The 18,266-nt window shown below is 35.0% G+C and overlaps 1 protein-coding gene across 1 annotated transcript in view; it reads right to left on the minus strand.

The window, feature by feature from the left end:
• LOC149572650 (uncharacterized) overlaps positions 1-18,266 on the minus strand; it is a 68,423-nt gene that overhangs the window by 16,040 nt on the left and 34,117 nt on the right. Inside the window, exons 2-3 of the mRNA XM_089813755.1 lie at positions 12,731-13,055; positions 12,432-12,628 (exon numbers count right to left, since the gene is read on the minus strand). Coding sequence (XP_089669881.1) covers positions 12,432-12,628; positions 12,731-13,055 — 522 coding nt within the window. The remainder of the gene's footprint in view (positions 1-12,431; positions 12,629-12,730; positions 13,056-18,266) is intronic.

Consider the following 18,266-nt stretch of genomic DNA (forward strand, 5'->3'; position numbering starts at 1 on the left):
TTTGGCCTAGCAAATTGAATTGTTTGGACAATTCAATTGCTTGGCAAAGGAGGGACAACATCCAAGGTCTTAAATCTTGGATAACATGGTTCTATTTTAAATGTTGGAATTTGTGTAAACACATTTGGTTAAGAGTTATGTAAGCCAACCGGGTAAATCATTTCTTTGTATGCGAGTATAGTAGTATGATGCATGATGTAATATGTGATATATGTGATGTGTGAGCCTTGATGCTTGATCTGATCAGATGCAAACTTTATTGAGGACAAATCAGACATTGTGAAGTCATGTGTAGTTTTGTATTTTTATAACACTTCCTTTGTATTTGGATAATGAGTTCAGAAGGTGGTTTTAGCCCTCATTCACAAGCAAGTGTGCTCCCTTTTTGTTCTCACCTCCTAACGAGGTTGTAGGCCTCTAACAAGGTCTAGTCCTTTAAAAAACACATATGTACTATATGCTATGTAACGACTCCTAATAGGGTCAGACATCTTAACAGTGAATTTTCAGATCAGTGCATCATCTTGTGGGTACCATCCCCACTTGGGAAATCCCTTGGCCATGGTTTCCTCGAGAACGAGATCATAATGTTATGAGTTTTCTTTGATGTATGGTTTATTATAATAATAGATAAGATTCTATTATTAGTTAATGGTTATCTATTTCTACTCTACTGTAAATATTAGAATGTTTCTAATATTAGTTACTCTGTAGTTATCTATTAGCTCTCTTTTAGCTAGCATAGAAAGTTTATATTCTTTACAATCCTTTCCTAAGGAAATATCGTTTCATTCTTTTGTATGTATAGACCTCTCTATCTTTGTTAATATTAAGAAAGTATTTTACCAATTACATCATAATATGGTATCAGTGCCAATTCTTTGAATTTTTTCCAAAAATATTATAATTTCTTGTTCAAAATTATCAAAGCAATATTTTTCAAAATTATTTTCTGTAATATTTGCTACTTACAGCCATTTCTTTGCAATTGTTGTCTGTTTTTTCTACATATTTCCGTCATTTTTTTGTGGTTTTTATGCAACAGGTAATTTTTGTTCAAAGCCCTAATTTTCTATACTGGATCAAAAAAAATTACACAAGCTTTTGAGATCTCAACTAGGTTGTCTATTTTTTTTGGTGCCTCGATTTTTGCCCCTCAATTTTTGAGCCAGCAGATCCAGAAACCGACAACATATTCTTTCTGTGGATGTTTGGTAGCTTCAGTTGGATACAAATATGGATATATATAATTATATGGGATATAATTACATATGAGATATAAGGTTATTATATGAGAGAAATTAATATAATAATATATATAATACTGTGTGTTTGTGTGTATATAACAACGATTGAATCTTATTATATTAATTATATAATTAACGAATAGATATGTCCCATGAATGAGACATGTCTCTTCATGGCTTATTCTCAATTTATATAAGAGGTTGTTGCCATTTGGAAAACACATACCACGTACATAGGTAGTGCTTAGTACATCTACAGCGATTTTCAACATCACAACATGGTATTAGAGCCTACTATAGATGTATGAAAGCCAAAAAGAAAGGAGAGTGGCATCGATGAAGAAGTGTTGGGCTTTTACGCATGAGGATTAATCAACATGAAGTCGGGAATACACTAATGCATAACTATTTTTGCATGTTCTATTTCATTGAAAATCTTATTGATTCGTTCTCTATTCTATGAGAAGATACCCATGTAATGTTAGATAACAAATGTTCGTTCCCTATGTGGCCAGGTATAACTACATGGAACCAGAGTGTAAATGACATACCTAAGGGATTTAAGACATCACTAAATGCAAGGGAGTCATACCCAATTGACTTTCCTATGGGATGGAATGGATCCATAGGGGGAAGGTTTGGATATTCCTTTGATAATTTTGGACTAGGCTCTTGTCTTTCCAGTGACTGGGCAGGATTTCTATGATGTGCAATGCTCCATCTCTTTCCTCCACGCCATTCACACAGGTGGTGTTAGATGGCGGGCTATATGGCTTATCTAATTATATTGACGTCAAGTCAAGTTATAACTTCCCGATGTTCTTCGTAAAAGAGTATATAATTTCTAGACATTGACCAATAGAAGAACCATTGGTAGAGACTCGAACAATAAGACATTTTGGTTTTGAAGATAGAGAGACATAGTTCCATCATATCCTCCACACTTTCTTTATCAAACTTGTTCTTGGTTATTATTATTGTTGCCTATTCTTGATGCTAAGATTTGAAGCTAAAGTTGGGAATTTGGATTTTCTTGGTAATCAAGCGCATTGCATAAGACTAATATTGGGGGACAAATTGGCTAGACGAGATCAAAATATAGAATGTAATCCTTGCATGGATAAAGACAGGTCTGAAAATCATATGAATATTATAGTTGACTAAGATTCGTATAAAACAAATCCTATTTGATACTTGGCGACCAAATGGAACTGAGATGCAACAAAAAAATACGCAACCCTTCTCATTTTGACCATGCTTAAAATTTAATTTGGCGAATGGGGAAACAGACTATGGGATTGCTGAAAAGTGTTAAATGTGCACAAAGAAAGAAGTATAGAGAGAGCAAAGTATTATCTCCCAAGTGAGTTGTTCAACATGCGTTAATTGATTCATCACAATGAAAAGTAACAAACACAATACATAAGCAAGAGCAACTAGAATTATTTGCAGGGACGGATGCAGCAATACACAACGAATATTATAGAAGATACCAAAAAAGGATAAGAGATTCAACTAGCCATTTGACTCAGCAAGAGGTAAGAAAATTCCAGAAGCTAACAAGAAAACAGGTCAGACAAATACAAAAATCAAGGGAATGGAAAGAACCCAATCAGCAGTGGATATAAAATCATGAGCCATATCTTAGTCCTTTGGAACCACCTAATACCAACTTATAGTGCGTCAATTTTTCCATTTCAACACAAAGGAAATACAAAGGACAAAAGAAAGAAAACACATTTCTTTATAGGCGGTCACTGCATAAAATTAGAACTGTAGAATCTACAGCGAATATAAATTTGAAATTATACACCTTCATCCTCAGTATATACCTTGCAATAGGGGATTATACTCAAGGAGAATAAAGGGAAAGTGATTTCTATACTGATGACAGGCATTTAAAAAAGAAATTTGATAGCAGTAGAAATGACATGGAGGAAGTCAAAGAGACATCACACGACAGGTATCTCAGCCCAGAAATAAATAGAATTCGTGCTCCAGATATGACTACTACAGACCAACTAGATAGAACAGTGAGTGATTGGGAATTTGAACAGTACGAACAAAATTAGTCTGCACTGTGAATTATCATTTATCATACACAACTCAATAGAATGACGTTGACAATAAGCATTGATAAGTAAGGAAATTAAAAAGGACCAAAATGCATTGGACGTCTTGTCAAAGGTGACGAATCACCCAATTGGAGTGGATAACACACGGTAAATGTGACAAGGAGGTAAGTTTTTATCTATTTCATTGTGAATGGGCATTTAAGTGAATATTGATAGAGAAAAGGTTAGGGAGTATATTTTAAAATGAGGAAATAATATATTGAAAGCGTAGGTTAAAATATGCATATTGAATATAAGTATATATTTAAATATTTATTTGAGCTGTATTATGTTGTATATATAATTTGATCATTATCAATTCTCATTTTATAAATGTTGAACCATTTTCTCACGATTGTAGATTATTGAATATAAATTTATATAAAAGTATAAATATAAAAATTTATACAATTGAGAAATTATATGTGAATCATGATAATAATGAGATGTATTTATCTTGTTATAACATGCATGAGTTAAACTACTAAGAGTCTTTGTTGTATTATAAGAGCTATTTTTCCTTGATCTTTTCTGAGATTGTTATTGTAGGATTCAAAGGGAGTCTAACACTTCATCAAAGGCAACCTTGAAAGACAAGGAGCAAATAGAGGATGTGATTCAGTCAACCTTCAATAATCTTGGTCATATTGATTTAGAGGAAGTAAACCATGTGGAGATGGATTCTCCAAATGATCAATAAATTATAGCAATCAAGAGGATTGTGATTCATAAATATACCTCGTGACTATAATGGGCCTACCCCATGTGTACATCATGAGGAAGTGACATTAAAAGGTGGCAATCTTATGATAACTTAATTTTCTATTATGAAGGATATCTTATGATGTCTATGCAGAGCATGATAGATCATACCTTGCATGATGGATGTTTATATGGTAAGCATTATGAGAATGCGTGTGCAAATACCTTATAAACATTTCTTGAGCATATGGTGAATGTTATGCAAATTGATGTTCTAGAGGCCATGACACAAAGTACATCGTGAATAGCATACGACTTCATGTTCTGGAGGCCATTACTCACAGTACTTGGTGAATAACATACGACTTGATGTTATGGAGGCCATTACTCACAATACTTGGTGAATATCTTGCATCTCATTATGAAGGCCATTACTCAAAGAGTATCTAGTGAATATCATATGTTAATATTTTGGAGACCAATACTCAATTGTGATATCAAAATGGTGAATATCATATGTTGATGTTCTACAGACCATTACCTTATTGAGTACATGGTGAATGTCAGGTGTTGATATTCTGGAGACCATTACTCGGATTATTTGGTGAATATCATATGTTGATATTCTAAAAGACAATACTCATGATATCAAGATAGCAGAAATCTTTTAATCAAAGATTTCTTTAATGTGTCATTCCTAAAGATTGTCAATGGTGTAATATCTCTCGTGTTTATCCTCCCTAGTTAAGAGGGAGTGTCGATGTTTGGTAGCTTCAGTCAGATATAATTATGGATATATATAATTATATGAGGTGGTCCCTATTGCAATACAAGGTAGGGTCAAGGGGTAGTGCTCCACAAAATCAAAAACAAATTAAAGTATTGTAAAAAGGCACCAGGAATTATTTTTCTATTCATTGACATATTCTAATAGTAACAATGGATGTCAAAAATTTATTAGCAAAAAGAACCAACTTTGCCCATGACTTCAATCGTCTACAAGACCAAGTTTGCTAGTGGTTCCATGTTTTATAGCTTGGTTCGCCTAGGTCCAAACTAAGCAGGTGTGGTCTAGTTCGAAACACCCCTTATGGGTCAAAGCCTATCAGGCCCCACATGTAGACTAGACCAAAACCATGTACTAGTTTGTAATGCAGCTGGTCTAGGACTCCCTTTTGGGCAAATGAGACATCCTAGATTATAAAGCTTGAAAGACTCAAATTTGGCCCATACCCATGAACTTAGCAAAAACTCAATAATAGCTAAAAACTTGACAATCTTTAAAATATAATTAAATTGATCAACTGAACAAAATTTTAAATAAGCATGTAAATAGGCAAGCATAATGGCAATGATTTTTTCCTACAAGTAATCTCAAGTTGCATATGCTCTATGAGTTAAACATGGTAACATGGGGATGCGTCCCCCCCCCTTTTAGCCCCACGTTCAAGAGGCAAGGACATGCTGAGGACTTGGGGGCTTCGTTCCCCAATCCCCAGTAGCACCACAAGATTCCACCACCTCATCAAAGATGGGGGGACGTCCCGGTGTTGACTATTTGCTTATTTGACTATTTATGTTCAATGTTCGATGTTCCAATTCAATGCAATATTCAAGTATTTACTCTTTTACATCTTTATATCTTATATCACAAAACATCTTTTCATAACTATAACTTTTACTAGCATATGTGTAATATGTACAACCCTCTTGTTCCCCACCACCATCCTCCCACTGTCCCCATATTAAGGCCCTTCGTCCCCCCATCCTGGAAACTTGTCCCCCCGTCCCGTCGTCCCCTACGGTAGTGTAACTATGGTCAATTAAATGATTAATATGAAGCATCAAGTTCGACTAAGATATTTAATTCATTTTCAAGATGTAGTCATCCATTGCTTTCTAAATGTAATATTAAGATTAGTTAAAAACATTCTATAATGGTCAACTACTTGTCTGTAGTTCGTCTTTTAGTCCAGATAGGAATGTTTCCTATCCTGTCTCTTTTGTCTTCAATCCAGATAGGAATGTTTCCTATCCTATCTTCAGTTTTGTTTCTAATTTCGTCTTCAATCTACATTGTTTCTTTTAAAGACAACGTCCTTGTAATTCTTTATAAGGAACACATTTCCTCTGTTAATCAATCAATAATCCAGAAATCCATTAATCTGCCAATTCTTAAATCTTGTAACATGGTATCAAAGCCATTATAAAGAATTTTTCGAAAACTCTTATAATTTCATGATTGAAATTTTCGAAATTCTTTGCGTCTATTTCCTTTCGAAATTTTTTGAAAATCTAGGCATAGTCTTTTCTGAGTGCAGTTTATGGTGTCTTTCTTGCACAAACAGTGTCATTTTTTATTTCACAATCCAAAAACGACTTCATGGGTGAAAGCCAACAGCGTTTTGTTTAACAAATCCGCCATCATTATCAAAAAATCTGAGTTTTTCTCAAGCTTTTTTCAGCCAGGGCCATTTTTTCGAAACCCTAATTTTTGGTGTCGGAAAAATTTTTGATTCCAAATTCTTCGTGGGTTTTTCGAGAGCTCAACTGGGTTGTCATCCATTTTTTCCAAGTGCCTCGATTTTTGTGCCTCAGATCCAAAAAACGACAACAGATTCCTTCTAGGTTCTTTGAGCTCTCTTTTGGGTCACTTTCTGATTTTTTTGGGTCAGCTAGGAATTTGCCTTGAAATCTCTGCCTATTGAATTTCAATCTTGAAGTTTGTACCTAAATTCTTCAAAATGTCATCTTTGACTAATCTAATATTGGAGGGCAACCTACAATTCAATGGCCGTAATTATAACCATTGGAAATAGCACAAGTTGTCGAGCTTCCTGATCAAAGCGAAGCTACATTTTTTGCCTTCTAAATCTGTTTCTATTTTTTTGGGTTTGTTGATTTTCTCCTTAAAAAACATTTCATGTTGTCTATAATACGCAAGATTGCGTGAGATTCTAGGTTTTACCGTTTTTTCCACAAAAATGAAGTTTTGTATTGTGAATTGTTTTGAGTCATACCACTCTTCTGGCAAAGCTTCTTGGTTTCAGCATTCTATAGATCCAGGGAGGGTCTTAATAATCCCAGAATGTTCCGACATCCGTACGTTGGCCATTAAGGGAGGGTATTAAGATTAGTTAAATACTTTCTATAATGGTCAACTACTTGTCTATAGTCCGTCTTTCAGTCTAGATAGGAATGTTTCCTATCCTATCTCTTTTGTCTTAAGTCCAAATAGGAATGTTTCCTATCCTGTCTTCAGTTTTGTTTCTAATTTCATCTTCAGTATACATTAAGAAACAACGTCCTTGTAATTCTTTATAAGGAACACATTTGTTCCTCTGTTACTCAATCAATACTCCGGAAATCCGTTAATCTGCCAATTCTTGAATCTTGTAACATGTATAAGAAAGGTAATCAATATCCTTCCTAATACTTTATTACAATTAAATAAAAGGAGGATTGAAGGTCGGACAATTTAAGAAGAAAAAATTGCACACTATAGTTAGGGAACAATTCGCAAATGGACTTTATAAATTACACCCAAACATAGATCGACAAGGACAAGCCAACTCTTGGGTATTGTAAAAATAGACACATTTGTAAACATCCATATGTAAATACAGCATTGACAACCCACTACTAATAAAGAAATTGATTGCAAACTTCCTCCCTATGCTCCTTCCCTTAATTTTATGGTTAAGGTTCCTCTTTACAAAGGTCACATAGGGTACAAATAGCAAGATATTGTGAGATATATATACCAAATCTGTTGATCTTCCAATTTTTTCTTAAAGCATAAGCAACCATAGCATAGAAGACAAAAATCATGCATGAGTTTCTCCAAAACAACAGGCATCAACAGAACATAAGTAGCATGTCATGCAATATATTCTCTAGTATCACAAATAGCCATAGAATAGGAGCTACATAAACTATCCAATGCAGGTCGAGCAATTTAAGAAAAAAAAAATTGCACACTATAGTTGGGGAACAATTCGCGAATGGACTTACCTTTATAAATTACATCCAAACATAAATCGCCAAGGACAAGCCATATTACAATTATAGATAAGTCGTCTATTATTAGTTAATGGTTATCTCTTGTAAATATCTTAAGCATTAGTTTGCTTTCGTTTTTTGCTTCCTCTAGAATAGAATGTTCTATTCTTTACGATCGTTTCCTAAAGAAACATCATCTCATTCTTTTGTATATATTGACCTTTTGGTCTCTGTTAATATCAAGCATTTTACCAATTACCTCATAATAAGCCAACCCTTGGGTATTGCAAAAATAGGCACATCTATAAAAATCCATATGTAAATACAGCATTGACAACCCACTAATAACAAAGAAATTGATTGCAGACTTCCTCCCTATGCTCCTCTTAATTTTAAGGTTAAGTTTCCTCTTTACAAAGGTCACATAGGATACAAATAGCAGGTTATTGTGAAATATATATACCAACTCTATTGATCTCTCAATTTTTTCTTAAAGCATAAGCACCCATAGAATAGAAGACGAAAATCATGCATGAGTTTCTCCAAAACAACAGACATTGATAGAACATAAGCAACATCTCATGCAATATATTCTCTAGTATCACAAATAGCCATAGAATAGGAGCTACATAAACTATCAAGTCTCTAAGAATCGTCCTCATCATCACTAATATGGTAATACCCCATTAAAGCTTTATTATTCATTTCTTTCAGTTTTGTAAACCCCCTAATCTTGTTCTCCAAACCTAGAATCCCTATCGCAAACCCCAACACTGCCTGTGTCTTAAAAAATTTACCCTCATTCCCGACTGAGCTCTAGATCTGAGCAATACCACCTCATAATGCAAATGACAGCAAGTTACAGATACACACACCACCAAGGAAACTGAGAAAGTAACCCCTAATCACAAAAGGCATCAAAATTGACCCATAACAAGGTTGAATTCAAGAGAAAACAACCCAAAACTAAAACATTGTTTAAGAATATATCTGTCATCTCATGTTATTTATAATGGAAAGAAAGAAAGAGTCTATGTGCGGAGACAAACTTGGAGTAGGGGCTGAGAAAAAACAAAATAGAGAAAGAATAAACTTATATAGCCTCAACAAGGTTCTAGCACAAATTGATATGAACTCATGTATTATATTGACTAAAAAAGTTTGTACATTTACATACAATCATTTAGGATTATATACTTGTACTAGGTACAGTATGAGTATCAAGTAAAAGCACATCCTCTTAGAATTCTTATCATTGATGTCAAAGATTTGATTGAGATTGCCAATTTGCTGATTATGCATTATGGTCAAATGGAGTTGTTGCTCTTCTTGGTTGAAATGAAATGAAATGAAAGATTTTAATAACGTCCACAAGGCTAAGGAAGCCTATGGGACCCACATAGGCACCCCCCCAAAGGAGAGGAGTAATTAATCTAGTCGTAAACTTTTGGTTGACTCGTCTCTCCGTCGCTGAATTTTGATAATCAGAGTCATCGTTCTCTTCAATTGATTCTCCTCAAATAGGTAGTTAAGTCTCTTTTCTCTAATATCTCTACATACCCAAATCTGATGTCACTATACGTCAGGCAATCCTTGACAAAGCGGTGCTCCGTACCACCCCCATATTATAGAATAAACAAGTTATGTTTGCCCACTCTTCTTTTCGAACCTACCATCTACCAGTTTCACATCTCAGCCACTATGAACTAGTTTTGAGTTGCGCTATCAACATTTTTGCTCTCCAATTAATAGGAGCCCTTATATAGGCATTTTCATCATGACTAGAAGTGGGGTTAAATTCTTTAGTGTAGTAGGATTTTTCAGCCCCTTGTGTCTTGTCCAAATAATATTGCGAAATTTTTCCATGACAAACTTCTTTATTTCTTTATTGCTATCCAGGCAAGTGTAGATGTTAACATCCCATTTTCACATCCACTTGTCATTTTGCTTCATCCATGTGACTTTTTGCCCGACAAGTTTTTCATCCATGACTAGCTTGGACTAACAATGTTTTTCCAAACCTTGAGTTTCTTCAAATAACTTAGCATCCAAACCAATGCAACAGCTTCTAACGGAAAAGAGCCCACCTCGGCCAAAAAGATCTGATAGGGCACCGTAATCTTGATTTTGGGATTGCATGTAATGAAGTGCTTTTGAATTCTTTCTACCTGTCGCCATTTCTGTTCGGACATACTACTGCCCCAAACTTCACACTTGTACAGAATCACTCAAATGATCAGCAGACCAAAAAGGGTTTTCATAGACATCCAATCCCATAATTTTGCGTTCCTACACTTGTTTTGTAGAGAATACAACGCCTTTCGGCCCCCTTGAATCCTATTTGATTTGCATGTATCCCAATTGAATTTGTTTTGAAAATCTATACCCAAGTATTTGTACTCTTCACAATCTCAAGAGGGTTACCCTCAAACAGAAACTCGTCCAATGTACCCCTATTCTTTTTCAGCGAGAAGATCATAACTTTTGTTTTGCTAGTGTTCACTGGCAATCCCACTTCATGGCAAAAACTTTCTAGTGCTTTCAGTGTTCTTTGAAACCCTTAGTCGTCTTAGCAAGTATGATGAGATCATCTACGTATAGGAGCAATCTTATCGCAAAGTGAGCCAGCTACACCTCCTTGCCATTGATCTTTTTTATCCATTCTTCCAGCTTGTCAATATAAAGTCCAAATAAGGTTGGAGATAGCGGACACCCCCATTTAACCCCGATGTTGCTGCCAAAACCTTTGGATAGCCCTTCCATCGTTCTAATTTTAGCTTTGACCTATTTTTATAATCTGTGAACAATAGTCCTAAGTTCCTTGGGAACTTCCAACTCTTCCATTCTATACAAAAAAGTTCGTTACGTGGCATTGTGTCAAATGCTTTTTTAAAGTCCACAAAGCAGCAAAAATCCTCGGCCCCCTGAGTGTCCCAAGTTTTCTCTACCAAATATTTGAGGCCGTGATCTATAGTAGAGTGTTTCGGTCTAAAGCCCGCTTGCCCCTTTACTCTTTTACCTTTTGTTTCAGCCCATTTACTGATTTTCTGTTCTACCATGCTGCCAAATAACTTTCCGAAGAGGGGATTGATCATGATAGTTCGATAGTTAGAAGGGTTGTTTATGTCTCCGCCTTTGTGGTGTGGAATCACTGCACTAGTTGTCCAATTTATAGGAAAGTCTTCCCTATTGACACTGTTGAAAATCCTAGTGATGTGTGGTGCCAGGGTTTCAGCATCCCACTTTAAATATTCAGCCTGTAGTCCTTCTATGTCTTGAGCTTTACCAGCAGCTAACTTGAGCTCCTTGCTGTTTTCTGCTGAAAGCAGTGGGAGCTGCATTTCAAATTATAAGGGTGTATCATTGATGCTGAGTTATATCATTGAGCTGTAGACGTCATTTCAGCACAAAGAGTGGTGCGATAATTATTTTGGGGACTGACCGGGCTGTACTAAAAAGTGAGTTGAGTATGCTATGAAAGTGACACGTGGATTGAAGTAAGAGAATATCATACATAGCTACAGCAGTATTCAGGTTTTTAAAATGCTGTGTATGTTTAAAAAAATGGAGGGTTGATGCTCTCCATGAGTCAGTGCTCACTTTTGTAATCTGGGTTACGCTCATTAAGTTAATGAAAGCTATTTGATACCGTGGTTTTTTAATGGAAAGGATTTTCCACAAGAAAACTGATTTGTTCATTTCATGTTTTATGTAATTTCAAGGTTAGAAGGTTAAAAACAAACTGCAATACCGATTCACCACCCTTCTAAGTGTTGCATGTGTGCTCTTCACATCCAGGATGACACCTCAAGTAGTCCATTTAAATTTTAATTAGAGTCGGAAAATGCATCTTAAAATTGAGCCATGAGTAATGGTAGATATTTATATAAGGACGAAGCTCACATGGTCACAGATCACTGCAATAAGTTCCTCAGCAGTTCTAAGAGAAATATCAGTAGTCCTAACCCTAAAACAACTAATTGTATTGCCTCATTGTCATTTTCAGGGGTGACGCAATAAGCTGACTCATATGAAGCATCAAGCCAAATGGAGATATTCAATTCTCAACATTTAGACCATTTGCTCTCAGAATATTCCTGAAAGTAAATGAATATCCTTAATGGTTTGATGTCATTTTATTACAAAGAAATTATTGCGGTTTGAATGAATCATTATTATGAAATTACTTCAGTGCTTACCTTAATAGGCTCCTTTTATTGTGTTCATATAATAATTACATTATATAAACATAAATTGAGAAATATTCATTAACTTTTCTATTAACCTTTCAATTTTTTATTGAAGCACATCTATCATAAAACAGAAGCATACAATGTAAAATTACTCTACAAATTTAAATGTATACCTTAACGATTGAACAATGCTGCTCGGAAAAAAAGTGGTTTCAAGGACACGTAATTCTGGAAGACGTTTAGTCGCCTTGACTAGAGCTGAAACAGCTGTATGTACTCTTTCTTCTGGCAGATTCTCACCACGGAGAAGACCGAGACCTTCAATCGTGCCTCCAAGCATCCAAATTTCCAGCAGTGGACATGTCATAGCCTAACTCACAAATTAAACAACTTGACCATCAATTCTTAAACAAAAGAAAACACATTACATACAGCCTCAAATAAGTTTGAAATTATAAAGCTGAGCACTTACCACAGATACCAACTCAAATAAACTGAGACTTGCACAATTGTTTAATGCAAGAATGCGTAATCCAGCACCAACATTGGTCATTCTTGACCAATGTGAGTTTACATGAAAGTTGGTTTCCTCTCTCTCAACTAGAGGGATATCCCTGGGAATATCCAAGCGATCAAGATGACTAAACAGAATGCATTCTAGACGTGATCCACTCACAGCTGCTGCAGCAAGTAAGTTACCGGCAGCTGTGTGTCCTATTCCAAAGCACCTCTGCAAGCTAATGGTTCGAGGACCTGTTCTTACCGAAACTGCCAATGCATCTGCCACACATGATGTCCTGCACCAAATAAATCAAATCAACCTTACCACATTAAAAAATAAAATATGAGCTACCATAAAGATAATGCATGTTGGCAATCATTTCTGATACAGTATGGGTTTGATATTAAATATATTCCAGGAAAAACTAAATGTATATCTGATACATTAACTAGGGAGTTGCTCAAATTAATAAGTTTCAAAGAACAAGTAGTCATCTTGGTGATCCCAAGTTTTCCCAGGTTTGGCTAAGGAATCAATGTGAACAATCAGTGATTATCAAAGATGGGTTGGAGAACATGGCCAGCATCCTTCTCCAAACTCTCTACTGCCAGCTATCGATATGATTTTAAATAATAGAACATTTTTATTGTATTTATAAATAAACATTAAGTATATACAGCCTGATATGACTCTCATCACTTGCCCACAGCCGCACTGAAACTCTCTGACAAAACTCAATTTCCAATGACTTGGGGAAAGGCGCCTCTGAGATCAATAAGCAAAAGATTAATGGGACAGAGTTTTTACACACTGTAAGAAATGCTCTCTAAACATTTCCTGCTGTGTCCTGTAGATACTTATGTTCCAGTAATACCATCTCACATGGGAATTATAAAGTGTATGTCACCCTCTTCATACAAAAGTTTTCACACTAACAACAAGCTAGGTCTTGTTAGCTTCCTTCAATTTGGTGTGCCTCTCAGCCACAGCATCTAGAAAGCACAATTTGTTACTACCTCCCTACGATGATAAACGACCTCAGCTTCAAATTGCTTTTAGCAATACATTTACAGGAATCGACCAACACAACTCCTAGTGACGTTTCCATATGGTTCTAAGGCAATACAGAAACATCTTTAATAATGGTTTGTTCTTCATTTAAAAAAATGATAAACATATTTGGAAAAATTTGCATGATATTCATGTCTACAGAATCTGTACAAAACTCTCCCCAACCATCTCCCTATGCTGAATGTTTAATATAGTTCAATTGTGACTTCTAAGACAGAGCCAAACCTGCTCGATGGTACAATGCAACTGCACCTCTATTAACCATGAACCCAGAAAAGTCATTCTGAATGTAATTCATCTTCAATCTGATCTGAGCCCCTGTAACTGTAGTAGAGTTTGATTCTAGAAGAGGATATTGCCAATAGTAAAGCATGAATGTTGTAATGCTCAGGAAGCTAAGTCTCATCTTTTAAAAACATTAACCATTGTTATTCCATGTTACCTTAGGCTCACAGCAACAAGCTTCAACTGGAGTTGGGTTTCATCGTCATAATTAATTCTAAACTGAAATCCTGTAGCTCCCAACTTCCACAAAAAATATCAAAACCAAGCAGACAAAAATGAAGGTGTCTCATCCCCTGCAAGAGACACACTCCCTCTTCCCTGCAATCACCTGCAATCAGATATCTTTCCTTCCTTCCAATGATTACACACTAGTCTGATACAGCCCCCAATCAATCTTGAAAACTACCAAAACTTGAATACCCTTATGTGCTATTATCCAACTCACTCTGATACCATGCTAATGTATTGCCCAGAAATAAAGATAAATAGCAATAAACAAAATGAAGAACAATAAGACACAGAAAGACACAACAATTTATCTTGGGAAAACCCTCCACTTTGAGGGGACACACCCAGCCACACCAATAATATACCTCTTTTATTAAATAATAGAGATCTGAGTCCAATGCTTCTAACTGAATACCACACTCATCACAAAAAGGAATCATATATATCTTGAATTAAGAGACTCTTCATACATAACCAAAAGTCTCTTACTTCTCCAAATGTGAGTCTCTTCATATTTCCAAATGCATGTCCCTTTGCATGTTGCATACCTTTTCATATTTCCAAACCTGTGTCTCTTCACATGTCGCATGTCTCTTCATATAAAGAACAGAAGATGAATCTCAAGAAACCACAACATATCATCTCAGGTGCATATTATCTCTCACGGCTATAAAACTTCAACACTGGAAATGGAGGAGCTAACACACCCTATGAAAAGCTTTCTTATGCAAGAGGTTCAATGTTGCCAAGGCCAAAAAGGCTATCAAATTGCTTTAAAGAATGTGTTGGTCAAGCAATGAAGACTCCTTTGGTCTGAAGCCAAGATGCTAACAATTTGATGGTCTGGCCAGTGCAAGGGTATTACCAAGCTAGTTTCTTTTTTTGCTGTTCCATTTACTTCCGTGTAAATTCCAATCATATGTAGTGCAGTTCTCTAAAATGTTTTCCAGTTGATAGTATAATGTCAACTCGTGGATCAATTATCATGTATGTAAATACTCATATCACAATTGCTTCATTAACAAGCTCGTGTTTCCCAATTGGTTTCTATCATGGGTCTATGGTGACACTATAATCTCTTGTTTCTTCCTGGTTTGATAGTTTCTTCTTGTTTTGTCAACGATTCTGATGCAATCCAAAACATTGATTCAAAACAAAAGTTGTTTCCAGACACTTGAACAGATTCTTTTGTTATCAACAACAGTGTATGCAAAATCTTTTTTGTTAATTAATTCAAACAAACAGAGCCTAACCCTCTACCTATCAAGAACAAATATTACATGTTAAGTATTTAATTGGAGGAAATAATAATAGTAAATACATAGCACAAATTGGGGAATTGGCTACAGGATTTTTATTAGAAAAATAATTAGGGACAAAACAGCTAGAAATAGAAAGAGACTCTCAAATAAATATTAACTCAATCAGATCATGGAACCCAATATTTGAAATTAAATTCTATATTAGAAAGAACAATTGAGCTATTAGATATACACGAAGAAATGAAATTAAGCACATATACAGAGAAGGGAATAAAATGGCAGATGAATTGGGTAACCAAGGAGCCGATGGACTCTACATCAAAGAAATATAAACATAAATTTCAAAATCATTTATATGCATATCTATAAATAAGCACCACACACACGTGTATATACAAACAAATTTCAAAATCATTTAAATACATATCTTTAAATAAGCACCACATGATGGGGCCCTAAATTAGGACCTCCATTTATGAAATAATGTTAGAAAATTTACATTCAGAAACTTCTAAAGTCAGACTTGATAAATGTAAACCAATAGAGCAAGAACAAATGCAGATTTAGTTGGCCTTGATGGTTGTCACTCTAAAGAATTTCAACATAATGAAGAAGAAAATTGAAGAGTAAACAATGATATTTTTTGAGAATACAAAACACATTAAACTGGAGTGTTCTAAATGCTATAACTTATATCTGCAATAATAGCCTTCAATCTATTGTGTCCAGTGTATCAGGAACGTCTGGAGATAGTTCTTACATTGAATCCTCTAAAGATCTGGAAAAAGGAAATTGCATACATCACACTGATGTGTTTAAACAAGATGAACTTGAGCAGGAGACTTCTAGTGTTAACATTCATAGCTTTGAGGCTAGTGACGTAAGAAGAACAAGTATGATTTTGAGGATGCATCAATAGAGAATTCATTTAGCAGATGGAGTAACTAATTATGATAAAGAAAATAAAAGGAACTCAGACCAAACCTTTAGACGTCTAAACAGAAAATACATCAACATGTGAAGTCTACATGCGAATATGGCAAGGAAAAGATGTGCAACGTATATAAATATCAGGATAAAGTAAATACAAATAAGACAACATTACATGTTGATGAGCAGTCAACAACAATAATCATGTCAGTCATGTCATGGTGAAGTTAACTTATAGTAGCAGCAATAATAATTCTTAATATACTGTTTGCAGCGCTGAATATAAGTCTACAAAACATGGACCAATGTTTAGAGTGATATGCAGCGATGGTCAATGAATCATATGTTCTCAAATGCAAAGATGTTCAAGCAGCAGCAAGAAAATGCTCAGTCAGCAGATGAAAGATTGGAGTTCTTAGTATGAACAAGAATCACATATGTTTTTAAACTAGAAAAGTGGTGACCATACAACAACATTTAAAAAAAAGCAAAGAAATCATTTAACTAAGCAACATCATATAAGCAGTGACATGGAATATTAAAGACATATGTAGCGTTAATCATGAACTCATTTGAAATTAGAATACAGCAGCAACAATATATAGGTGTGTGTGTATTCATATTGCACATGTGGAAGGGTAGAGGAATTCAAGAAACAATTCCGTCAACTGGAATCCAACGCCAAGTAATTATTTTTTATGGACAGGAAGCCTCGTGTGACAGAGAATGACCCACATGAAGAAAAGCTCCGCTGTCACGATTCAGTGAGTCATTCGTGGAATCAAAACACTCACAAAAGACCCACATGAAGAAAAGCTCCACCGTCATGATTCAGTGAGTCATTCACGGCATCAAAACACTCACAAATTGGTTTGCCAGTGTTAAGCAGATGAAGTATTACAAAAATTTCATACCCGATAATGTCAAAGATTATTAGCTACAATATTTTATGAAGTGATGTCATTCTTAAGATGCACATTTAAGAAAGAATATATCTAAACCAGAGATTTCTTAATTCAAACGGGTGCGATTTATTTGTAAATAATAAGAAAAAAAGAAGAAGAAAGATATATTCGGAAGAGAAGTACCAATGAGATGTAATTTAGTTATAAGGAGGAATAAAATATTATTTGAAATTTGGATATGTAAAATACTGTAAATAAGTAAAGATCATTTGTACTCATTTTATAAATTTAATGCAAGAACCCTGTTTTTCTTATTCGTCTTGAAAATTGAAGTTCAGATATTTTGTTCGGATTTGTCCTATGTGATTATTGATTTTAAATCAATTGTTGCTAAAGTTAAAAATTTGATTCCAATATAAGTCTTTGATTATCAAAATTTGCAGACGAGATGTTGTCTATGGGAATTTTGTCTAATTGGTTCTCCGAAGAAATTAAATTCAATTAGAAGTTTTAGCCTATGAAGTAGCGGATGATATAAATAATAATACTGTCTCTCAGGGTTGTACATAAGGATTTGAAGGAGTTTGATGTGAAGAACCTCCTTATAGCAATATCGTGAGAATGCTCGAAATAACAGAATACCAAGTGATAGCAGAACTCAGAATGAATCTACTGATCGCAGGCCACTTCGAGGGGGTAACCTCCTTTGAGCAAGCTCAATACAATAAATTCGTCCGTACCCATCAAGGGCCTCAACCTATTCTTATATACTGGGTACGATCTAGAAAAGTAATACTACCTATGCATGTGGGATAATAAAATATA

The sequence above is a fragment of the Cupressus sempervirens genome, chromosome 2 (assembly GCF_028749045.1).
Source record: "Cupressus sempervirens isolate cs-2001-9-10 chromosome 2, ASM2874904v1, whole genome shotgun sequence".
In the NCBI taxonomy this organism is placed as follows: domain Eukaryota; kingdom Viridiplantae; phylum Streptophyta; class Pinopsida; order Cupressales; family Cupressaceae; genus Cupressus; species Cupressus sempervirens.